Here is a 27,351-nt window from a genome sequence, read left to right as displayed (position 1 = left end):
ATCGGTAACTGTAGACATTTGTAACACAAACTTACATTACTGACATCGGTAACTGTAGACATTGTAACACAAACTTACATTACTGACATCGGTAACTGTAGACAATGTAGAGGGGACGGACATCTGGCTCTGTATACTATCTGTACGTCGATGTTCAGGTGTGTTGTCCTGCGTGGACGTGCCACTGACATGGCCGCTATCTTCCAGGCTCCCCGACCCCTCAGAGCTGGCTCGTGGGGACAGTTTAGGTGGTATGTCTTTCTCTGTAAAGGCAATACAATCCATCTGATCATTCATGCCTTCGTATTAAAATTAAATCTCTATGATGCTGGAAAGTGAAATCAATATATGCTGCTAATAGGATTCTGTGCATATCATTTTTGCAAGCGTATGATATAGCAAAATAATAAAAAAGTTCATTAAAAACAAGGATCAATTGAAAAGTTTTCAAGATAAACATTTAGCAAAAGGCCGGAATGAGACAACAGTTGATGACAAGTCATTGAAAATCTTTTAGGAATCTCTGTTGAATTTTTTTGATAAATGAACCTTACACCATCTTGAAAATGCACTTAAAACTCTAAAGATATTGCAACTTAAAACTCTAAAGATATTGCAAAGTCTACAGCCATTATCTGAGGACATGTGTCAGATGAGCTGTATGGAATGTAAAATAATCAATGGGTCCTAATGGTGCGTTTGACGGCCTTCAGATCCTGTACCCAACATGTAAATTAGAATTCAAGCAAGCAAAAAGCAGGAAGTCAACTCTGGTGAAAAAAGAGAAATGATCCCAAAGCATGTAGTTCATGAGTATATATATCCAAGTCTGATGTGGTTAAAGGTGACAGCATCATGCATGCTTTTAATTATTTCCTGGCTACATTGTCGGAAGTTTCTCGGAAGTTGCTCGTCTCCAGAAGCATGAGGAGAAGTTATACGTCAATTCTTATGTAATAACGTACTTTTCAAACATCAAGATATCTCCACCTAGGATGTGGTTATGTATCTAACTTAGTGGCCTATCTTACTGGTGTCTTCTATAACGGATCTTTATAGGCCTATTTCATTAACTACAATATCAAATCCTGTAGAAGAAATGTTTTCCTAAAGGAGCACTGCGTTTTGCAGCAGAAGTAATTGACTGCTGCTGCTTTGGTTAAAATCAATTATATCAATACAATCTATATTGCAATAATTTTGAAACAAAGAAAAATGATAATTTTTATATTAACTTTTACCCGTTACCATGTCACAAAGAAAGAGAAAACAAATTATGGATTTTTACTGCTGTAAAAATATAGATATTTAACATGCTATAGGCATCCATTTTTCACTCTACCCAATAAAAGAAATGAAAACTGTTGGAAAACAGAATGGCTTAATTATTTATCTAAAAAATGAAAAAAAATCTCAAACAGGTAAAGTTAATCAAAACTTGAAAACCTCAGAATAAGGTGACAAATACAGTCCATTATCTATTTTTACTACTGTATATCCATGTTAACTTTCATCAGAAACATCAGCATCCTATTTCAATTACTAGTTTTTATTGATTAGCTTCAACACTAAAAAGAAAATTTCAATCAAACAACAAAAACCCTGATGCCGGTGGAGACCTTATTCTTCAAATAGGTGAAACAAATACACACGCTCCGGAGTAACTAGTACAGAGGCAATAGACACACGCCATAGAGTAACTAGTACAGAGACAATAGACACATGGTGGTGTAACTAGTACAGAGACAATAGACACATGGAGGAGTAACTAGTACAGAGACAATAGACACACGGTGGAGTAACTAGTACAGAGACAATAGACACACGGTGGAGTAACTAGTACAGAGACAATAGACACACGGTGGAGTAACTAGTACAGAGACAATAGACACACGGTGGAGTAACTAGTACAGAGACAATAGACACACGGTGGAGTAACTAGTACAGAGACAATGGACATGATAGAAATTGACACGATGGACATGGACACGATAGACATGGACACGACAGACATGGACACGACAGACATGGACACGATAGACATACCATTTAGAAAACTGAGGGTTGCACCAGTGCATTGATACACCATTGACTGTATCCAAACAAAGTCTATCTATTTAATAATTCATCCACCGCAATATCTCAACTTTCAGAAATTTGCATCGGAATTTGATGGCTTCAGTCACAATAAATGATCTCTGTCTTAATGTGATTGATGGCTTGTAATTGGTTCCTTCTCTCTATGAGATAAATAGTTTAACTCCTTACATGAGCTTTGCTTCATAATTGGTGACTGTGTTCTTTAAGATAGATAGTTTCAGCCTATACATGATTTGTGGTTTCCAATCAATAGTTTAGTCCTGAGGAGATTTGTGTTTTTACTGAACATCTGCTTCAGCAAGGTTTTGCCAATGTCTATCATCTAAATTTCCTTTTGACGAAAAAATTGATTTCCAAGTTCCTTGTTTAAGCCATGCCTTTGTCAGTGAAATGGAAAATACTGCATTGATTCTAAGGTTTAAGTTGAGAATAATAACAACCTAACTTTATGTTTATTAAGCATTTGTTTTCTAATTTCATAGAGCTTGGTGCTCAAAGAAAAGTAGTGGAAGTTTTCATCGATGTTACCTCACTATACTGATAAACACAAAGACATGTGGAAGAGACTGCTTGTATCTGATTTTATAACCAACAGGATATTCATAGTCATTTTAAGGTTGTGTCATGTTGCAAGATCATATGACAATATTAGTTAATGATATGCTGATTAATGTTTTCACATTAGGTGTTTTATGAGCTCCACAAAAAGTTATCAGAAAAATAATGAATCCAAACAAAGCTACATAAGTTTAAGACTTTGTTACGAGAGTAAGCAGCATTACAAACTACAGTGTATAGATGAAGGTTCTAACATAACCTATTCACTCAGCTTTCCTTGAAAGGAGAAAAAAAAACTTTTAATGGAATCAGATACTAACTGGACAGTTCAAATGGCCCAATATTGGTGATTGTGTCTACGACTTTTATCATCCTATAAAGATGTCTGTTGGATGTGACAATAAATCTACATATTCAAAACTTTGTCCTGCTATAATCTATACCAGCATGCATCACAATCTATACCAGCATGCATCATAATCTATACCAGCATGCATCACTAACGATACAAGCATGCATCACAATCTATACCAGCATGCATCAAAAATTCATGATCTATACCAAAACATGCAATGCAAACAATATTGACATGCATGACATGCTACGTCCAACAAGCATCTCAAGACATGCTTTCAAATTCCAGGCCTAGTTATTCAAAGATTGTCAGCTGTATCTATACTATAAAACATCCTTTTATCCAATGTACAGTGTATTTGTAAAATGGTGAACATTTCACTTACAATGAATCCAAATGTGACTTAATTAAAGTCAAGAAACATGAAAATCAATTTAAAAAAAAATAATTCTAGGACTTTAACAAAAAAACACTTTATTCAATTATTCATTTATAATGTATCAAGCTGACAAATCCTTGTAGAACTGAGCCCATCATCTAAATCTGTTAGTGTTATTGATACAGACATTTTCAGTAATTAGTTGAATACCAGCATTAAACTGAAGGAAAGCTGAGCAGAAATCTGAAGATTAAACAAGTTCTACAAATTAAATAAATCAATTACAGTAATCATTGCTATTCAAGATTTAAGAGCATGCAACAAAATGCATATACACATCAATTATAAAGTTAAGGAATATTCTGGATTCTAATAAAAACATTATTACCTGTTTTAATAGACACAAAATTTCAGATAAGCAAAAGAGTAAGATCAGGCATAATCTAAACCATCTACAGCAATATAGCTTCTATAAAGTTGATAAAGACTCTGAATAACAAGTAAAGACATCAAGTCAGGTTAAAATACAGGGTGAAGTTAGTGTGCACGGGTAGGCAGGCAGAAGGGACCCCTCACCACTTGTCATTTAGCTGATCATAGTTCTCAGCAAAACCAATGAAACAATATGGTGATACCTGTGTCAGCCAGAGAACCAATGGGGAGGCCTGGTATCTGAGTGGAACCAAGTGGGTGGGTCCCTGGGGTACTGGATTGGCCTGTGTGGTAGGGGTTTAGGCTTGGATCGTTTGTTGACTGTGGATCAGACATTTGCCGGGCAGAGTTTTGTATTTTGGGGTCAACTGGACCTTCTGAGCTGTGAACCTCTGCCTCCAGCCATTGTTTAACAAATTTTTCCCTGTACACCTTTTTACTGACTGTGGTGTCTAGCTGTTGTGCGTCTCGGATTGTAACTTCTGGCTCCAAATGTCTCTGTGTATCACCACCTTCAGGCTTCTTTCCTTTATTTATCAATGCCAACAAAGTGCCAGGCTCAGGAATAATCTCTGCTTCCTTTGGCTCATCTTTCTTTACCTCGTTGCTATGGTATCCAGCCGTCACATCAGTGTCCTCAGTGTACGATATCCTACTTCCTGTGACTTGTCCAGGAGTTTCCTCAACAGGAAGTACTGTTTTTGTATCCACATCATTAGTACTTTGAGGAGCCGCAGGGATCATTTCTATTGGAATGCGTTCCATGGTACGATCACAGTCACTGTCAAATCCAGATGCTGCCTTTACAGTACTACACTTCCCACCAGAGTCCCAGCTTCTCGTACTGGTCTCGCTGGGCTCTGTATCCTCTGTGATGACACTGAGGATATCTGAAGATGTGTCACTGTGAGACAACTCTCCCATTGCTGCACGCACTGTGGACCTCGCTTCCAGAAACTGGCCATTGTTTTCAGATGTTGAACCGAAAGCATCTTTGAAGTCATTTCCTGTGGAGTTTTCCTGAAAATGCCACAAGTTGGAAGACACTGGTTGCTCACTCTCAGCATTGATTTCTTCTTCCTCTGTATAAAACTGGTATTGGCTGTTGTCATCGTTATCGTCATTCCAATGACCTGGAACCTTTCCTTTCAAATCCAATGATTCTACAGGGGAACCATCTGATTCCATCTGACCACATGACCTGTCCTCCTCTCCTTCTACACAAGTGTATTGATAGTCACATGGGGTTTAATGTCTGGTTCCTCAGTTCTACTGTCCATTACCATAGGTTCTACCTCAGCATCACATTTCTGTAGGGGGTCTGTTGTATCTTCCACAACTATGCTAACAGTTGGTACTGAAGTAACCTGTTGTTCTCCTATAGAATCTATGACCTCGTCAAGGTCAATCATGACAGGTAGCATTGCTGCCTTCAATTCATCACTCTCAGGCTCCTTCACAATAGGGAGTTCACTTGTTGAAGTTCTTTTCCTAGACTCTGAATCTGATTCAAACTCTCCTGATAATGGCCTTTTCTTTGATTTCGACCCAGACCTTGACCTCATTGAACCTGACCTTGACCTTATTTTTGGAAGTGGAGATTCTGGCACTTCAAGATCACTGATAGCTTTGCTAAACAATGCCTCAAAGTCATCATCTGGTGCTGAAGATGGTGTGGATGCTATTTCCATAGTCTCTTCTTGCCAAATCCTATCATTGAAGAAGCTATCATGGTTTCCTCTAGGCGATGCTCTTGGTGACTTTCCCAACCTTTGTAATCTTTCTTTCTCTTCAAAGAGACGTTTGGCATCTCTGATAGACAAATTTCTCTCACTAGAGGAATCCTCCCCTGAGTAGCTGACTGGAGATGAGGGGACGGATGATGGAGGAGAAATGTCTTCATGGCTCCTTCTCATGCTCCTCCTTCGTGGTGGGGGGACTGGATCAGGGTCCTGGACTATCTTAGAACCTGGTGGGCAAACTTGTTCGTACCTATGAACATTCTTTGATTTTCCTGGAGGGGAGATAGGTTCAAAAACTTCCATAGCCTTAGATCTCCTCGGTGGTGGTATAGGTTCAACATCCTCAGGATTCTGTAACTTCCGTAAGGAAACAGCTAATTCAGCCTCTTTAACATGCTTTGATTTCCTCGGTGGTGGAGCAATAAGATTTATGTCATCAGAATGTTTTTTCCCTGATGGAGATATTAGCTTTGGCTTTGTGGATTCGTTTTTCTTTGGTGGGTCAATGGGCTCATTTACAATCTTAGCCTTTCTTCTGACAGAGGCTATAGGTTCAAAATCGGAAATCTTCTCAGAGTTTTGAATGAATGTCTGTTGAGTGTGTATAACCCCCTCTACCTTTGATGGAGACTGTGAGATATTTGTGACTGCCTTTGGTAATATGAGCTGATCACTGTCCACGCCCACCACAGCCCCACCCCTACCACAGTTAGCCCCCCCTTCAGCGAGCTGTGGAGAGGAACCTGGCAATAGATACAACATTAACATGCAAATGAAGAAAGCAAATGTGTCAAGGAATGAATTTATGAATAATTAGAAATGACTAGTCTATTTTTCAATTTTCAAATTTTGAAAACAAATGTAGTATTCTAGTACCGAATTCATATAAAGACATTTTACCAAAAGTCTTCATCAACAACAAGCTTAGCACAGTATCAGTCAGGAATATATTGCTGCTTGTCATCAAACATACAAATGATTTTCTGAAATGTTTACAGGTTCTATCACTATGAATTATATAACTACCAATAACTGATCAGCACATGCATGATGGGAAGGGGGAGAGGGAAGAGGGTTCGATCACAAACAATACAGAATCTGGTTACTTCATTGAGGAAGTAACATTTCCAAGAAACAAAAAAAAAGGAAATGAAATTTAAATAATTCTTTTTGTAATAATGATAGTAAGGTTTCTACATCAAAAGTAACTTTCACTTCAATTATCAAACATTATTCATTGATGTATGTAAGTTGATTAATTATTGGGTAAATACTTTACCTTTCCTGAGTAGGAGAAAACACTGAATTGTTGGGCATAAATGTGTGTAGGCTTGAATTGGATTATATAATCACAAGTCTGATAGAAGTGGTCTTATTACTGAACCTCACTAAGTTGGATTATATAATCACAAGTCCGATAGAAGTGGTCTTAATACTCACTTACTAAGGACATGGAATAGCTCGATTAAATCTAGTCAGTTCAATAATCCAGACATTTCGGGTTTTTACTTATCCCGGAGCTGTGGGGATGTGGGAGAGGTGGGGGAGGCTGGCCTGATATATCCTTAGGGGGCAAAACCTACTGCTCCATCGCCAATACTATAGGACTTCTCAGTGGTGTATAAACAGTTTCATCAATGATGCAGATTACTTACTATATGGAAACCTGTAAACACTACAGCTGTTTTAATTGTTTCTCTTAATTCATTAATATTTATAAACTTATACTTACAGTAATGACTAAATAGCAAACCTATATACTAAATAAACAGTAAAGTCCATCAACTGTTTACTGATTGTATAATGGAATATTAATACACTAAATTGTTTTAATGGTGAAATATGGCCAAAAATCTGTGGACTCCATTTTTACTGCAAACGCAGAACAGAACTCTGATGACTCAAACAACACGAAGGAAATATTGAACAGTTTCTGATAAATAAGATGATGTTCGGGGGTCATCTAAAAATTTAGACAAAACAGAATGAAGGCCTTTAAACTGACAAACAACAATCCTCATTAAAAAGCAGGAAGTGGAATAGGCATATATAGACAGATTGTCTGTAACGTTGTGTAGCCTTTCACATCTTTAAATTTGATTGAACAGAAAAGGTGGTACGTATTGAACACTCCCAACAGTAATGATGGAACAGTGTCTCCCCACACATACAGTGGCTATACAAGATCCTGGCCATGTCATAATAGGGGGTAGGGGACAGTGCTGAAAGGAGCGAATGGGAAGGCTTCATCATTATATGTATAAGGCTGTGAATATTTTATATTGAAAGTTTCTTAAACACTTAAATAAAAATGAATTTCTGCATCATTAACATTAATAACTAAGACATTGCAAATGGGGAAGATTTTCATCAAGAACAGAAAATCTTCTCAAATTATCTCCAATCTAGAAATTGTACAAATGATTAAAAGTAAACACTGATAATATATAAAATTGATCTACAGATATGATGTAAGTTACACAGAGTATGTAATGTATAATGAATTAAAACCATAATGAAAGTAAGAATAATTTGTTTGCTTAAATTTTATCCAGCAATTATTCATTAGCCCATGTCAGGTAATAACCCTGCTAACATGTTGATTGAAGCTCAGTAAAATGTTTGTATTCAATGTCCTACCTTAAGCCCCCACACCCCCCAACTCTGGGTCTAAGTTTGATATGATGTGTTGCCCAAGCCCCCTTCAATTGCTGTTGAATAATCTTAAGTTTTAGTACCAACAGGTACTAGTATGATAAAGTAACATTATGTTCTAATATTATTATGTATTATTATATGTCATGCCATTCTTGTGGAATAATAAACAAAACATTGATCTGACATAAAATAACAATATCAAACTCCAGGTTTCCTATACATTCACAATCAACCTTTGACAACCCCTGAAAAGGTCATAGCTGACAAGAGCTTTGATGAACCTGACCAGAGCATCGATTTTAAGACCTTGACATTCCACTGAATTGGTCAAAGCTCACAAGAGCTAAGATGAATGTAACCAGAGCTTTGATTCTAATACCTTGGGTCTGTGTGTTTATGTGGACAAACCAGTTGGTCTGTTTTTAGACATAATATTTCAGACATATATCTTGACGGACCTGCAGATGGTACTACAGGCCTTGAAAGTCTTTGTCAAGGCTTGTCTAAAAACAATATAAAATCACCGGGTCCGTCTTTAAACCATCTGGACCACAAAAACGAGAACAGCCCTAGACATCCCACTGAATACATCATAGTTGACAAGAGCTTAGATGAATCTGACCAGAAGTTTGATTCTAAGCCCTTGACAACCAGTTCTACTGGTAATGTGAGGGGACAAGGGAAGGTTATTAGGTCGATCTTACTGGTAAGAAATTTACTTTAAATCTGAGTCAGTGCTAAGCTTAGAACAAGAGCAGACTAGACTAACTAGTAAATGGATAAAAATAATGGTTATGAAAAATAATATACAGATAAAAATCACAAACTTCACAAACTACAACACTTTAGAATTGATTACAACAATAATAAATAGTATAAAATTAATGGAGTCTCAAAACAGTGTCAGTATGTTTATATTGTGCTCTAAACACATTAAGTTCAAAACATGAAAAAAACTTGGAAAACAAATTATTCAAATTGTCAACTTTCAAGATAAATGGTAAAATCTGTGTTGAGGGACAGACAGATGGGGAAAAAAAGACTTCAATGACCTAGCTGTTTCTGACTATTTTGTGGTCAGGGTGCACAAAATAAATTTGAATCATAGTATCTATTCTACAAGATTTTTATCTAGAAATAAACAAATAAATCAAGTTTGTTCTATGAATATGAAAATATTAAAGAGTTATGTACGAAATTAACATCATAAGTACACAATATGTTCCAAAAAAATCTTGTGACTCATTGTCCCTTGATTGTGAACAGCCTGGAGAAAACCTTAAATAGCCGAAGTTATTTTTACTTGTTCCATTAGCTAATTGTGTTCCAATATTACAAACAGTAATCAGAAACCTTGACATCTTCTTGAGCCTCGAGTTTGTGACCTTCAGTAAGCATTTATATATTGATTGATAATTATCTTCCTCTGATATAAATATACACTGTAATGTAATCAATTTTGATTTATTTTGACAATTTCTGAAGTTGCTCAGAAAATATGTAGTTGATGAGCACTCTTTATTCCGATGAAGTACTTTTCTATCAAACAGGGATCTTCCATTACCAACACAGCAGTATCATTAAACATCTCTGTATCCTCTTTTATCTAACAATGTTTGTTTGCTCTGTGGAGACTTCATACAAAATGGATTATTCTAGCTGGTACACAGAAGTAATTTCTGTTAACAGAGGATGTTAGAGGGGCCTGGTTTAAACTTACATGCTCTATTCTCCACATTTTGTAGTAGAAGCATTTATGAATATTACAAGATAATTTTGAAATTTAATGAAAATTTTGGTACTCATGTATGCATTATGACTGTGATTGAAAAAATACATATGAAGATTTAATGCTCCTCTATTAATCAAGCATTATTAATTTGGCTTTTGGGTTTTGTATTTGAAAAATCTTGATTGTTTTATACAAGTCATTGAAGATCATATGACCACCTTCACACAACAAATTTTAGTGATTTGAAATACTTACAATTTGTGTATTGTGACAGCAACACCAAGTTTTAAGTTACTGATGCAAAATGTTCTATTTATAGCGAGAATCTTGATGTCTCAGTTTTATGTCTGTCATCATGATGTCTCAGTTTTATGGCTGCCATCATGATGTCTCAGTTTTATGGCTGCCATCATGATGTCTCAGTTTTATAGCCACCATCATGATGTCTCAGTTTTATGGCCGTCATCATGATGTCTCAGTTTTATGGCCGCCATCATGATGTCTCAGTTTTATGGCCACCATCATGATGTCTCAGTTTAATGGCCGCCATCATGATGTCTCAGTTTTATGGCCGCCATCATGATGTCTCAGTTTTATGGCTGTCATCATGATGTCTCAGTTTAATGGTCGCCATCATGGCACCATTGGTATTCCGCCCCCTTTGGTAAGATGTTTTTGGTCATCAATGTACCTCATGGTTCTGTCACTTACCTGTTTAATCAACTTTACCTTTGCTTGACTTTACATAGTGAGCACTGTCAATGAGACACACAGTCTTCTGACTTAGTCTCCTTGTATGTTTATCATCCCTTGTTTCATAGATATAATCTTGAATTACAGTTTTGTTAATTCTTTGCTATACTATTTTTTAATTTATTCATGCACATACCTGCTCCTGAAAATATAATTTACACCACTATTTGGATTAATAAATAAATTGATACCGGACAAGGAGTAATAGGGGAATACAAAAATACTACTTGCAAAGAGCACACCAGTGAGTAACCCCATCACATTAGACGGCCAGATTCCACGTCCCAAGCCGGTTACGGAGATTATTGTGTTAAAAGGATATACCTTAGTTAATAAGGCTACTTACTTGTGTTTGGTGAATGTGGCGACCTGGATCTGGATTTTTCAATTTTCTTTGACAACTTATGAAATTTAACTTTAGAGATGTCATCCATCATGAGATCGTCTCCCCCACTACTGCCGTCCCGTATATGGTAGGACGATTCTGTACCACTGTACTCCGTGCCACTAAACCGTGACAACGAATCCGTATCCTCTGAAGAATTTTTTTGAAGTGGATAATCCAAAGTTTGATCCAAAATCCGTTGTCGTGGTAATGGAGAATTGGCATGGGAAGACGGAATACTATCAAAAGAATAAGGAGATGGGGATCTCCCCGGCTGGAGAACAGACTGTCGAGAGACTTGCACATGTCGCATGCCTCCCATCTCTGGTGAAGTGGAACGCTGTGAAGAAGAACTCTCTTTCCTTGTCACTTTCACATATCCCTCTTTACTTGATTGTCTTACCTTGCTATAACTATTTTGAGAATTAGATGATGCACTTTTTGATGGGGATGTTTTTGGTCGAACAATGTCTGCACTTTGTGTTGATGAGGCATCTGAATGGACTTCAACTCTTATCTGAGTTTCTGTACTACTTTTCGAAAATGGGGCATCATCTGAATGTATAGTCTGATCAGAATCATATGAATGTTTTCTTTGTAAGGATTTCCGAGGGCTGCTGTTGACGCTCTCTGAAGTTTTATGTAACACAGAATCACTAACATGTATTTCCTCGAACTCTGATGCCGTTGTGTTGTATCCCGACACCCTGGAGGACGCTGGAGAACTCTGTACAGATACTGTTGTTAACATGGAAGCTGGAAGTGATGAGGACACATCCTCATCTGACGAAGAACTTGACTCTGTATCAGTGCCATATCTCCGTGACGTCGCTCTGCGAACTGACGTCTGTTGCTGGAGCCTTCTCTCGGGACTGTCCGTCTTTTTTTGCATTTTAAATGCATCAAACAATTGTGTGAGCTTACGTTTGTCCGAATCTTTTGGATACTCAATGCGTTCAGCATCTTGTGGACTCTTATCTTTATGAATGGATCCGTTTCTGACTGTAGCACCATTCAGTTTGTATCCAGTCTCAGCACCGGGATCAGATTCTGCACCTGGGGAATAGACAAAAATATAATGTCTTTATCTTCTCATACCACTATACAAAGTCTGAAGACGAATCAATTAATCTGTGTCAAATTATTCTAAATATCAAAACTGGAATAAATGAATTGACACATAATGTAAAATTATAAATTTGAACACAGCTTCACCATTATTATTCACCTTTTCAAATGAACAAAAAATAAGGTAAAAGGAAATAAACAAATTATACAAGATAATTCAAGAGGATATAAAAACCAAATGTATAAGCAAAGATTTATCATGAATGCCAGCAATGTAAATATATATTATAAACATAACAAGAGGCCCAATGGGCCTGTATCGCCCACCTGGGTCTACAGCAACTTTGAAGTTGATTGAGGTCATTTCTACAGATACTATGCTGATTACCTCTTTATTCAAATATCATAGTAAGCTAGGTTTATTCATATTAATACATTTTCTAGTCCTTCATTCCAGCATTCTATTGGCCTAATATCAGGTCTCGGAGGCTCTTGGCTATCGCAAAATTATTGTTTACAGATTTAAGCCGATTTCACCCCTGTGACCTTGAATGTAGGTCAAGGTCATTTGTTTGAACAAAATTGGTAGCCCTTCACCCAAGCATGCTAAAAGCCTAATATCAAGTCCCTGGGCCTCTTGGTTATTAAAGAGAAGTCAATTGAAGATTATAGCCTATTTGAACAATGCGACCTTTAGTAACCTTGAATGAAGGTCATTTACTTGAACAAACTTTGTTGCCCTTTACCCTAGCATGCTACAGACCCAATACCAAGTCCCTGGGCCTCCTGGTTTTGAAAAGAAGTCTTTTGAAGATTATAGCCTATTTGACCTATGTGACCTTGAATGAAGGTCAAGGTCATTTATTTGAACAAACTTTGTAGCCCTTCACCCCAGCATGCTACAGGCCCAGTATCAAGTCCCTGGGCCTCTACGTTATTGAGAAGAAGTTGTTTGAATGAAAAAGTTGACGCCGGACGGACGCCGGATGCCGCACCACGGCATAACAATTCGGGCAGGTGACCTAAAAATGAATGTCATATCAGTATGTAAACATTCACCATGAATGTCATATCAGTATGTAAACATTCACCATGAATGTCATATCAGTAGGTAAACATTTACCATGAATGTCATATCAGTATGTAAACATTGACCATGAATGTCAAATCAGTAGGTAAACATTCACCATGAATGTCATATCAGTAGGTAAACATTCACCATGAATGTCATATCAGTAGGTAAACATTGACCATGAATGTCATATCAGTATGTAAACATTCACCAAGAATGTCATATCAATATGTAAACATTTACCATGAATGTCATATCAATATGTAAACATTTACCATGAATGTCATATCAATATGTAAACATTTACCATGAATGTCATATCAATATGTAAACATTTACCATGAATGTCATATCAGTAGGTAAACATTTACCATGAATGTCATATCAGTAGGTAAACATTCACCATGAATGTCATATCAGTAGGTAAACATTTACCATGAATGTCATATCAGTAAGTAAACATTCACCATGAATGTCATATCAGTAGGTAAACATTCACCATGAATGTCATATCAGTAGGTAAACATTGACCATGAATGTCATATCAGTAAGTAAACATTCACCATGAATGTCATATCAGTAGGGAAACATTCACCATGAATGTCATACCAGTAGGTAAACATTTACCATGAATGTCATATCAGTAGGTAAACATTTACCATGAATGTCATATCAGTATGTAAACATTCACCATGAATGTCATATCAGTAGGTAAACATTCACCATGAATGTCATATCAGTATGTAAACATTCACCATGAATGTCATATCAGTAGGTAAACATTTACCATGAATGTCATATCAGTAGGTAAACATTTACCATGAATGTCATATCAGTATGTATACAGTAAATGAATGCCATACTTCAGAATCACACAGCTATACCATATCAGTATGTATACAGTAAATGAATGCCATACTTCAGAATCACACAGCTATGCCATATCAGTAGGTATACAGTAAATGAATGCCATACTTCAGAATCACACAGCTATACCATATCAGTATGTATACAGTAAATGAATGCCATACTTCAGAATCACACAGCTATACCATATCAGTATGTATACAGTAAATGAATGCCATACTTCAGAATCACACAGCTATACCATATCAGTATGTATACAGTAAATGAATGCCATACTTCAGAATCACACAGCTATACCATATCAGTATGTATACAGTAAATGAATGCCATACTTCAGAATCACACAGCTATACCATATCAGTATATAAACAGTAAATGACTGCCATACTTCAGAATCACACAGCTATACCATATCAGTATATAAACAGTAAATGACTGCCATACTTCAGAATCACACAGCTATACCATATCAGTATGTATACAGTAAATGAATGCCATACTTCAGAATCACACAGCTATACCATATTAGTATATAAACAGTAAATGAATGCCATACTTCAGAATCACACAGCTATACCATATCAGTATATAAACAGTAAATGAATGCCATACTTCAGAATCACACAGCATCACATCATTCCAATACTCATCTGCACCAATAAACAAGTAATCACTGATAGGCAATCCAGCAATTATCCAGCCTTGTTAATACAAAGGTAATACACCGATCAAACTGCCATCGATTACGAAAGTACACGACAAGCAGGTAATGGATGTAGAGTGATTTCCTGTAGCTCTGAGTGAATGTCAGCCATTTCAAGTCGAGAACATGTGATAATTAAATATTTAAACTACAGAAAACCGTGGTCATGAATATTTTAGAGAACAGAGAAAGTGTTAAAGAGAACTTGATGGAGGTTGTTTTCCTTATAACTTTGGTGACAGTGACATCAATATCACTGGTAGTGATGGAGGTTGTGTTTATCTTAACTCTAGTGACATCAACATCACTGGTATTGATGGAGGTTGTGTTTATCTTATCTCTGGTGACATCAACATCACTGGTATTGATGGCGGTTGTGTTTATCTTAACTCTAGTGACATCAACATCACTGGTATTGATGGAGGTTGTGTTTATCTTAACTCTAGTGACATCAATATCACTGGTATTGATGGAGGTTGTGTTTATCTTAACTCTAGTGACATCAATATCACTGGTAGTGATGGAGGTTGTGTTTATCTTAACTCTAGTGACATCAATATCACTGGTATTGATGGAGGTTGTGTTTATCTTATCTCTGGTGACATCAATATCACTGGTATTGATGGAGGTTGTGTTTATCTTAACTCTAGTGACATCAACATCACTGGAGAACTAGAGATATTGTTTTTGTAAAGGTCTCGTGGATCTGAATACCTGATATATTGTTTGTAAGGTAACAGAAATGATGTTACACTGTGTTGACACATACTTACAAATACTGTCCTAGCATTCAGAAGATAACACTACACAATAGATAGAAAATACACAAATATCAAAGGAATTTAATCAATGTTATCATCAGTTGCAATTAATTTGAAATTCAATATGTTAATTTATGAAACCAAACTAATTTCGGGACATTTGTGTACCATCCATTCACCTAACATAATGCTGGGTAAGCATGATAGGTAGTAGGAGGCCATACCTGAATGACTTTACTCCAGCTATTTTATCTGAACGAGACAATTATTGTTTCAGTATTCCATATCTGTCACTTTGGGTGTAAAAGCACAAACCAATTTGAGGTTCTAAGAAGTTGAGATTATGGAAGCCACACAGTTGCTTGAATAACAAGAATTCCACGGAAGTGGAGGTGTCGTCTGTGTATGCGAATAATTAAAGGGTCATAACTCTTTAAAATTAGGACTTGAATAAAAAAAAAATAACAAACTTGTCCACAGTATTATGGTAACGAACATTCTATTTTCGCAAAAAAAATTAAAGGGCTATAACTCTTTTAAAAAGGTCCGAATAAATTTGGTTAACGAACTTGTCCACAGTATTATGGTAACGAACCTTCCCATGCAGTTTCAAATTAATCCAGTAATAATTATTCAAGTTATTGAGTGGAAACCATTTTCGCAAAAAAATTAAAGGGCTATAACTCTTTTAAAAAGGTGCGATTAATTTTGGCTATCGAACTTGTCCGAGCTATCATGGTAATGAACCTTCCCATGAAGTTTCGAATTAATCCTTTCTAAACTACTAAAGTTATCGCACGAAAACCATTTTCCGGACGCCGCCGACGCCGACACCGACACCGACACCGACGCCACCGACGCCGCCGAAAAGTAATACCTATATGTCTCCTTTTTCAAAGGCGACACAAAAAGCATCGCATGTAGTTTCAAAGATAATAATTTCAATAAAGGCAATAGTCACAAAGGTGTTTGAATGAAGGCAATGGTCACATAGGTGTTTGAATGAAGGCAATGGTCACAAAGGTGTTTAAATGAAGACAATAGTCACATAGGTGTTTGAATGAAGGCAATAGTCACATAGGTGTTTAAATGAAGGCAATAGTCACATAGGTGTTTGAATGAAGGCAATGGTCACATAGGTGTTTGAATGAAGGCAATAGTCACATAGGTGTTTGAATGAATGAAGGCAATAGTCACATAGGTGTTTGAATGAAGGCAATAGTCACATAGGTGTTTGAATGAAGGCAATAGTCACATAGGTGTTTGAATGAAGGCAATAGTCACATAGGTGTTTGAATGAAAGGTGAAAGTGACAAAAGTGTCTGAAATTTAAATCACAAGTCACATAGTAATTAATTGGGTATAAATACCACAATGCTCTCACAAATCACAAGGAAAAAATAATGCTCAGATGCCCAATATAGGGTATATGGCTGTGATATGTGTTAAATGCCATTGAATTTGGCCCACAGGTTCCTGAGTTTTTGTATGCCTGGACAAAGAGAGAAGTTATAGTATATATATGACATGTAATGTGTCACTGAAACATGCCCATAAGTTTAGAAGGAAATGAAGTGAAAACCATATGAATTAACAGAAGAATTGCCACTAATTGCGAAATGAATTGAAAACTATATGAATTAACAGAAGAATTGCCATTACTTGCCATTAATTGCCAGTAGGGACCACTTGAGTATTAAAATAAAATGTACCAAATCTTCTGACACTAGACTTTAATTCTGCTGATGGAGAAGTTAATTCCGATGTGTGGTTACCTAACCACAAATACTAATCTGGCTGGGGTAGTTTCTGTCATATAAATTCTTTATTATAATATCTTTCACTGTCTAGGTTTCCCTTGGTAGCTATTGGACATGTCTACACCACCATTGCTATGACAACTGTCACTATAGCATGAACCAGTAGTATCTCCGACAGGGTTTATTTCTGTAACAATTCGTGGAAAGGCACATTCCCTTTCCAAGGACGATCAATAAACAATGTGAATTTCTAGTCACAATATCAATTGGTTTAGAACTTACTATAAGTAAACTGAGTCCCTTAAACACAATGTCCAAGGTCACCAGATCAGCTCATTATTTACATAACTTTTAGCAACAAAAAGCAAGATATTCATTGTTCAGTTAATATGTGTGCAGGGAGATAGTTATTCAAGCTGATGACATGAAATTCTATCAACTTTTGTCTGCATTTAACTGTGTGAGGATCAATAATGCTTTAGAACAGTATCCAGCATATTTATTATTTAAAAGTGTGTCATTAGTATGTAGCAGTAAGGTCATTTTCTGTGCCTGGAGAAGTTTATAAAATTAACATATGATACGTACCACAGTCAAACTAGAGAAAGCAACAAACCCTGGGGTCAAATTAACACAAATCAATTACAAAATACATTTGGAAGTTCAATTTAACAGGTTACATATCAGGGTTAAGAAGATATCTTAGGTTTTTTTTTAAGTATAAGTACTCATGGAGGATATAAATGCCAAAGAGGAACAACAAGTTCCAAGAGCCATGCACACGACTATCACCTTGAATGTGTCAACATCGTATTGGTATTCACATTATTTTCTACCACTGAAAAGCAGACTAAAAGCCGATTTTTTTTTCTGGATTCATTACAGCCAACTTTTGAGTTGATTATTATCAGCATTTCTTTTACCCTGAGCGCTTTTGACTATCTCCATATGTACCAATGTGCTCAAGATGTGGAATAACGAAGATCCCAAACTACTAAATCCTTATCCTTGGGGGATTGCTTTGTTCTACACAAAAAATATTAATGTAGGTCTGCCCTTCTTCTGTGATGGCAATGGAGGCCTTACTAAGAGATTAAATCAATCTATTACCCCCAAGGTCACTATCAAGGTCATCTCAAAGTCTCCAATGTTTTCAGGCAAAAACTTTGATGTATATGGACATGCTGGTAACACGAGACTGAAACAACTTAATAGAACAAAACAACAGACCTGAGGAACCTTAACAGTCAAATGACTTTAAAGAATCGAAATGAAGAAGAAAAACAAAAAAAAAAGATACCAACCACTTCCCTGATTATGCCGCATAGGATCTGCATATGGGCTTATATATATATATGATGCTACACAACTACGGAAAAGTATGATGTAATGTATATTGTCTAATTTTGACTTGTCCATTCTCTACACAATTTATTCTGTCTGTTCTACACTGCTATCATGCAGTGCCCGCCAACTGAACGATGTATGAATTGTTATACATGTTTGTACTGATGAGCTGTAAAGCTCAAGGTTAATAAACAAATTGAATTGAAATTGAATTTGTCTTTATAATATTCTTTTATACAACATTTGATTTTCATAATTCTGTTAACATTTAATCAGCCATTCAGGAGGAGACTTAAATTAAGCAAAGCAGTATGTTCAATCTCACCAGGTTCCTACATGTAGGAAAACTTCAGTATCAGAAAAAGGAAAAGGCTTACAACTATGAACATGATTTTCAGCATGTGACACTCCATCTTCTAACATTATAACCTGGCTATTGTAGGATAGAGTATATATATTATATATAAGTTATAACTCAGATAAAGTATATATATTATATATAAGTTATGTCACAGATAGAGTATATATATTATATATAAGATATGTCGCAGACAAAGTATATATATAATATATAAGTTATGTCACAGACAAAGTATACATATTATATATATGTTATAACTCAGACAAAGTATATATATAATATATAAGTTATAACTCAGACAAAGTATATATATTATATATAAGTTATGTCTCAGACAAAGTATATATATAATATATAAGTTATGTCACAGACAAAGTATATATACAGTCAAACCTCGATGATTCGAACTTCGTTGATTCGAATTTCTCGCTGTATCGAACTTTTTGCTTGGTCCCGAATTTCCTTACTATATAACGCTACTAACGAACCTATGCATGATTCGAATTTTTATAAATCGAAGTTTTCGATGTATCGAACTTTTTTCATGGCCCGTTAGCTATGATGTCATAGGTAATTGACATCTCATGATTCGAACAAAAGTTTACCTGTACTGACCACTGGACAGGTGTTGGTCGTGACCCCCGCGGCAAGATTTCACACTTCTCCCCTAGATGCCCTGACTGACAATAGGGATAACGATAGCGTGTGTTGTCACTCCCGATCATGGGGTTAATTAATAATCAGACCAAATTGATAGATAAAAGGGGTATTTAGAAGCCATGACATTTAATCACTCCGGTAGTCGTCTCTGATAATCTTCGCCGCCATTGAAATCAGCGGTCGGTGAGTAAATTTTATGGAACTATAAAACAAGCGGACCAATTTTAAACACAAACAATTAGCGATGTCTTCACTCATAAGTGTCACATTGCAAACTTATACATAAATATCCAAGTAAATCGATTATTTGTCATTCAATCATGCATTCTCCAACCGATCGGCATTCCGTATTTTATATGCATAACGTAACCGCACGTGTCTTTAGCAGAAAAGCCTAACGACTTACGTAAGTGTGCATTGTACTTATTTTGCTTTATCTGTTAAACGCGATATAAGTGTTTTGTAACCGATACATAGTTTGTTTAATTAATAAAATGCTTAGGTATAATTAATGAAAAGTATTTTTATTTTGTTGTGTTTGAGGTATAAATTAACTTTTGAGCCTGACAGGCGACGATCATCACGAAGACACTGAGGACATGTAACGTTAACATATATGGTTATTATCAAGAAAACATCGATCTATTGTCAACCATGAATAATTCGAAGTCCCGCTGTTTCGAAGTTTTTCTGTTAGTCCCTTGAACTTCGAAACATCAAAGTTTGACTGTATAATATATAAGTTATGTCACAGACAAAGTATATATATAATATATAAGTTATGTCTCAGACAAAGTATATATATAATATATATGTTATAACTAAGATAAAGTATATATTATATATAAGTTATGTCACAGACAAAGTATATATATTATATATAAGTTATAACTCAGACAAAGACTGATATAAAGGGATGGACAGATAAGGTTCAAACCTATAATTGTCTCGAGGCTCGTATACTGATAGAGGATTTACAATAAACAAATCAAAGTGTTAATGTTTTCACGACTGCTGCCAATTGTTTATAACCTAGACCTTAATAACGGAATGCACTCAAACTGTATCATACAAATGAAGATTCAACTGAATCCAATATGTGGAATATAAGGAAAAAGTAGTATCAATGAAATAGTTTGAAACCATGATGTCTGTATCAATGAAATAGTTTGGAACTCTGATGTCTGTATCAATGAAATAGTTTGGGACTGTGATGTCTGTATCAATGAAATAGTTTGTAACTCTGATGTCTGTATCAATGAAATAGTTTGTAACTGTGATGTCTGTATCAATGAAATAGTTTGGGACTCTGATGTCTGTATCAATGAAATAGTTTGGGACTGTGAATGTCTGTATCAATGAAATAGTTTGTAACTGTGATGTCTGTATCAATGAAATAGTTTGTAACTGTGAATGTCTGTATCAATGAAATAGTTTGTAACTGTGATGTCTGTATCAATGAAATAGTTTGTAACTGTGAATGTCTGTATCAATGGAATAGTTTGGGACTGTGAATGTCTGTATCAATGAAATAGTTTGTAACTGTGAATGTCTGTATCAATGAAATAGTTTGTAACTGTGATGTCTGTATCAATGAAATAGTTTGTAACTGTGAATGTCTGTATCAATGGAATAGTTTGAAACTGTGAATGTCTGTATCAATGAAATAGTTTGAAACTGTGATTTCTGTATCAATGAAATAGTTTGTAACTGTGAATGTCTGTATCCATGAAATAGTTTGTAACTGTGAATGTCTGTATCAATGGAATAGTTTGTAACTGTGAATGTCTGTATCAATGGAATAGTTTGTAACTGTGAATGTCTGTATCAATGGAATAGTTTGTAACTGTGAATGTCTGTATCAATGGAATAGTTTGTAACTGTGAATGTCTGTATCAATGAAATAGTTTGTAACTGTGAATGTCTGTATCAATGGAATAGTTTGTAACTGTGAATGTCTGTATCAATGGAATAGTTTGAAACTGTGAATGTCTGTATCAATGAAATAGTTTGAAACTGTGATTTCTGTATCAATGGGTTGTTTAGAACTGTGATTTCTGTATCAATGGGTTGTTTAGAACTGTGATTTCTGTATCAATGGAATTGTTTGAAACTGTGATTTATGTATCAATGAAATAGTTTGTAACTGTGAATGTCTGTATCAATGGAATAGTTTGAAACTGTGATGTCTGTATCAATGAAATAGTTTGTAACTGTGAATGTCTGTATCAATGAAATAGTTTGTAACTCTGATGTCTGTATCAATGGAATAGTTTGTAACTCTGATGTCTGTATCAATGAAATAGTTTAGAATCATGAACGTTAGCTGTTATACAGAACTTTTCAAGAACTTTGCAACGTCATTCATGACAAGCAATAATTCGTTATGGTGATATGTTTTCACTGATCGCCTTACCAAACGGGTTGTCTTATATTTATTAGTGACTATAAATTGTAGAGTTTGATGTCATCTGATTTACATCTAATGGTGATTAACTACACCAGTCAGCTTACAAAATGTGATTGAGGAGTAAACTATCAGACACTAACATTTACATCAAGTTTTCGAAACAGATTTTCTTCCTCCGAGAATTCAAACTACCATTAGACCAAACAGCACGATATACCCTGTATTTATAGCACTATATCATGTACCTCCTATCACAGGGGTTTACACAGCTAGCACTAAACTCCATTATATCCTACCACACACCTAGAGCTATACCCTGTATCCTCTACCACAGGGGTTCACACACCTAGAGCTATACCCTGTATCTCCTACCAAAGGGGTCCACACACCTAGAGCTATACCCTGTATCTCCTACCACAGGGGTTCACACACCTAGAGCTATACCCTGTATCCTCTACCACAGGGGTTCACACACCTAGAGCTATATCCTGTATCTCCTACCACAGGGGTTCACACACCTAGAGCTATACCCTGTATCCTCTACCACAGGGGTTCACACACCTAGAGCTATACCCTGTATCCTCTACCACAGGGGTTCACACACCTAGAGCTATACCCTGTATCTCCTACCACAGGGGTTCACACACCTAGAGCTATACCCTGTATCTCCTACCACAGGGGTTCACACACCTAGAGCTATACCCTGTATCTCCTACCACAGGGGTTCACACACCTAGAGCTATACCCTGTATCTCCTACCACAGGGGTTCACACACCTAGAGCTATACCCTGTATCTCCTACCACAGGGGTTCACACACCTAGAGCTATACCCTGTATCCTCTACCACAGGGGTCCACACACCTAGAGCTATACCCTGTATCTCCTACCACAGGGGTTCACACACCTAGAGCTATACCCTGTATCCTCTACCACAGGGGTTCACACACCTAGAGCTATACCCTGTATCTCCTACCACAGGGGTTCACACACCTAGAGCTATACCCTGTATCCTCTACCACAGCGGTTCACACACCTAGAGCTATACCCTGTATCCTCTACCACAGGGGTTCAAACACCTAGAGCTATACCCTGTATCCTCTACCACAGGGGTCCACACACCTAGAGCTATACCCTGTATCCTCTACCACAGGGGTTCACACACCTAGAGCTATACCCTGTATCTCCCACCACAGGTGTTCACACATCTAGAGCTATATCCTGTATCCTCTACCACAGGGGTTCACACACCTAGAGCTATATCCTGTATCCTCTACCACAGGGGTTCACACACCTAGAGCTATACCCTGTATCCTCTACCACAGGGGTTCACACACCTAGAGCTATACCCTGTATCTCCTACCACAGGGGTTCACACACCTAGAGCTATACCATGTATCCTCTACCACAGGGGTTCACACACCTAGAGCTATATCCTGTATCCTCTACCACAGGGGGTCACACACCTAGAGCTATACCCTGTATCCTCTACCACAGGGGTTCACACACCTAGAGCTATACCCTGTATCTCCTACCACAGGGGTTCACATACCTAGAGCTATACCCTGTATCTCCCACCACAGGTGTTCACACACCTAGAGCTATACCCTGTATCTCCTACCACAGGGGTTCACACACCTAGAGCTATACCCTGTATCCTCTACCACAGGGGTTCACACACCTAGAGCTATACCCTGTATCTCCTACCACAGGGGTTCACACACCTAGAGCTATACCCTGTATCCTCTAACACAGGGGTTCACACACCTAGAGCTATACCATGTATCCTCTACCACAGGGGTTCACACACCTAGAGCTATACCCTGTACCCTCTACCACAGGGGTTCACACACCTAGAGCTATACCCTGTATCCTCTACCACAGGGGTTCACACACCTAGAGCTATACCCTGTATCTCCTACCACAGGGGTTCACACACCTAGAGCTATACCCTGTATCTCCTACCACAGGGGTTCACACACCTAGAGCTATACCATGTATCCTCTACCACAGGGGTTCACACACCTAGAGCTATACCCTGTATCCTCTACCACAGGGGTTTACACACCTAGAGCTATACCCTGTATCCTCTACCACAGGGGTTCACACACCTAGAGCTATACCCTGTATCCTCTACCACAGGGGTTCACACACCTAGAGCTATACCCTGTATCCTCTACCACAGGGGTTCACACACCTAGAGCTATACCATGTATCTCCTACCACAGGGGTCCACACACCTAGAGCTATACCCTGTATCTCCTACCACAGGGGTTCACACACCTAGAGCTATACCCTGTATCCTCTACCACGGGGGTTCACACACCTAGAGCTATACCCTGTATCCTCTACCACAGGGGTTCACACACCTAGAGCTATACCCTGTATCTCCTACCACAGGGGTCCACACACCTAGAGCTATATCCTGTATCCTCTACCACAGGGGTTCACACACCTAGAGCTATACCATGTATCCTCTACCACAGGGGTTCACACACCTAGAGCTATACCCTGTATCTCCTACCACAGGGGTTCACACAGAAACAAACCCTGTGAATGAAGCTGTATGTATGATTTATATTGGCATGATGTATAGACAAATCAATTGGAGCTGATCGCAGCAGAAAATCACTTTTGACATGAAATGTATCTTTTGTATGAATCTGAACTAACAGACCGTATGTTAGCCGAATGGTAGGAAAAGTATTCACGCTAGAGATCGAAGATGCTAAGTATGAGGCATTAGATGGTGTCATATTAAATATCTGCTTGGTGCTCTGGAGAGTATCATGTTTCCTCTAGATTTGTCACTAAAGGAACTCAGCTATTGTAATTTTGTACCAAACATGAAAATGGTTCCAGACAGATGTTCCTCTCTACCAAAATAAATCAAAGGATGGCATTAATGAATTCACATCTCACCACATTGCCTTTTTTATATTCCCATAAGGTGACCATCGAATCTCTTTCAAACCATTTTTATACACAATTAAACTGTATGATGTAGTTTTATACATTACTCACATGTGCCTATTTTGTAAAGTTATTTCTAATTTAGCTGAGTGACTGCAGTTTCAACTTTTCATCAACTCTCATTCCTAAAAGGTTAAATTTTCATCAAGCTTCAATTGTAACTTGACTTCTTGGGGAAAGCTGCTTTGATCAAAAGATTCAGCAATATAAATGAAATCAATTTATTTCAAACTGACGATCGTTCTGATTTTTAACAGTGCAATGTATCTTGTAACTCATATCCTAGACATGTGTGTCATGAATGATGAAACTTTAACCATTTCTGACAATATCTGGCATGTTTTTCTTAAGAAAAATCCAAATCTGTTTTCCACTTAATCACACAGATGTTTGTACGTTTCTTATACTGTCAATCTGGTTATCTCTACCCTTTAACTGCTCTGTAATTATACTGATGAACCAGAGACAATGAGTAACTCTATATTAATGTGGTATTATTTAATAAGCTGGTAAAATCTACACATCAAACAGCTTAAGGCACTACAACTCTGCCATATATATAAACCTTTACCAAAATATCATGTCAATTTGCTTCCATTTCGAGTTGGATAATCCCTGTCAGTAACCTTCTGACTCTACATTTCTCTGTATTTAATTGAGAGTAGACATTATGACTGATAATCCACGTCAGTAACCTTCTGACTCTACATTTCTCTGTATATATATGACTGATAATCCACGTCAGTAACCTTCTGACTCTCCCTTCTCTGTATTTAATTGAGAGTAGACATTATGACTGATAATCCCCGTCAGTAGCCTTCTAACTCTACCTTTCTCTGTATATATATGACTGATAATCCACGTCAGTAGCCTTCTGACTCTACATTTCTCTGTATATATAATATGACTGATAATCCCCATCAGTAGCCTTCTGACTCTACATTTCTCTGTATATATATGACTGATAATCCACGTCAGTAGCCTTCTGACTCTACCTTTCTCTATATCTAATTGAGAGTAGACATTATGACTGATAATCCTCGTCAGTAACCTTCTGACTCTACATTTCTCTATATTTTACTGTTTGGTTTATTTGGTTTATTTGGTTTATTTTATTTCAAGTCCCATTAACAGCCAGGGTCATATAAGTACATGTCAGGTTTTTGAGGTGAAGGAAAGCCAAAGCACTTTGAGAAAAACCACCAGCCAACAGTCAGTAAAAGGGAACTGCCCCACATAGGTTTCGAACTCACAACCCAGAGGTGGAGGGCTAGTGATAAAGTGTCAGGACACCTTGACCACTCGACCACCGCGGCCCCTGTGTTTTACTGAGACCTGGCATTATATATATATATATGTCTGATAAGGAACCGATGAGATAAAGCTTAATGTCGTATCCTTGTGCATTTTCTGCGATACAGCTATTTCTCAAAATGTCCCTAAATGACAGGAAATTAAATTTTGTTTCTTCTGACGAGGACCAGATCTTGGTAATGATGGGTTGGTTTTAGAATGTTTAGCAGCCGTGACAGCTAGTGATCAGCCCGAGCAGGTCCCGGGGGAGATCACCAGAGAAATTTGTCTGGTTGATTTAGCATTAGCTACAAAATGCCAATTTCTACATTGATTCACAAAATATATTCTACAGGGTAGATATAAAATACTTTTGCAATGTACTATAAGGTCTGTTCATGTCAAGAGATGTTTTCAGACAAAACAAATAAACAACAAGAAAACTATTGTAACATGTCATTTCTTAATAACTTACAAATCACCTACTTCCTTTTACTGTATATAAACATCAATTACACATAATCAACAAAACTTCCTGAGACATATCAAGTAATAAACTAGGGCACTTAAACCTAGCAATATGTAAAGCCTCCATCTAGACTAGCTCTTTCTACACAACAAGTATGGACTCTCTCTACACCTAACAACAAGTATGGACTCCCTCTACACGTAGCAACGCTGGTATGGACTCTCTCTACACCTAGCAACAAGTATGGACTTCCTCTACACCTAGCAACAAGTATGAACTCCCTCTACACCTAGCAACAAGTATGGACTCCCTCTACACCTAGCAACAAGTATGAACTCCCTCTACACCTAGCAACAAGTATGGACTCCCTCTACACCTAGCAACAAGTATGGACTCCCTCCACACATAGAAACAAGTATGGACTTCCTCTACACCTAGCAACAAGTATGGACTCCCTCTTCACCTAGCAACAAGTATGGACTCCCTCTACACCTAGCAACAAGAACGGACTCCCT

The 27,351-nt window shown here is 37.1% G+C and overlaps 1 protein-coding gene across 5 annotated transcripts in view; it reads right to left on the bottom strand.

Moving 5' to 3' along the window:
- LOC117327904 (synaptotagmin-like protein 4) overlaps positions 1-27,351 on the bottom strand; it is a 191,304-nt gene that overhangs the window by 28,301 nt on the left and 135,652 nt on the right. For 3 of the 5 annotated variants that reach the window (XR_004532750.1, XR_004532751.1, XM_033885138.1), the window contains exons 6-7: positions 11,056-12,150; positions 79-263 (exon numbers count right to left, since the gene is read on the bottom strand). Coding sequence is in view for 3 of the 5 variants with exons in the window: in XM_033885138.1 (XP_033741029.1) it covers positions 79-263; positions 11,056-12,150 (1,280 nt within the window). In the remaining 2 variants the exon portion in view is untranslated. Of the gene's footprint in view, positions 1-78; positions 264-4,027; positions 6,310-11,055; positions 12,151-27,351 lie in introns of those variants that run through there. The other 2 variants (XM_033885141.1, XM_033885140.1) reach the window with 2 other exon arrangements.

The sequence above is a fragment of the Pecten maximus genome, chromosome 5 (assembly GCF_902652985.1).
Source record: "Pecten maximus chromosome 5, xPecMax1.1, whole genome shotgun sequence".
Lineage (NCBI taxonomy): Eukaryota > Metazoa > Mollusca > Bivalvia > Pectinida > Pectinidae > Pecten > Pecten maximus.
Note: the sequence above shows the minus strand (reverse complement) of the source record. Positions and strands in the feature narration are given on the sequence as shown.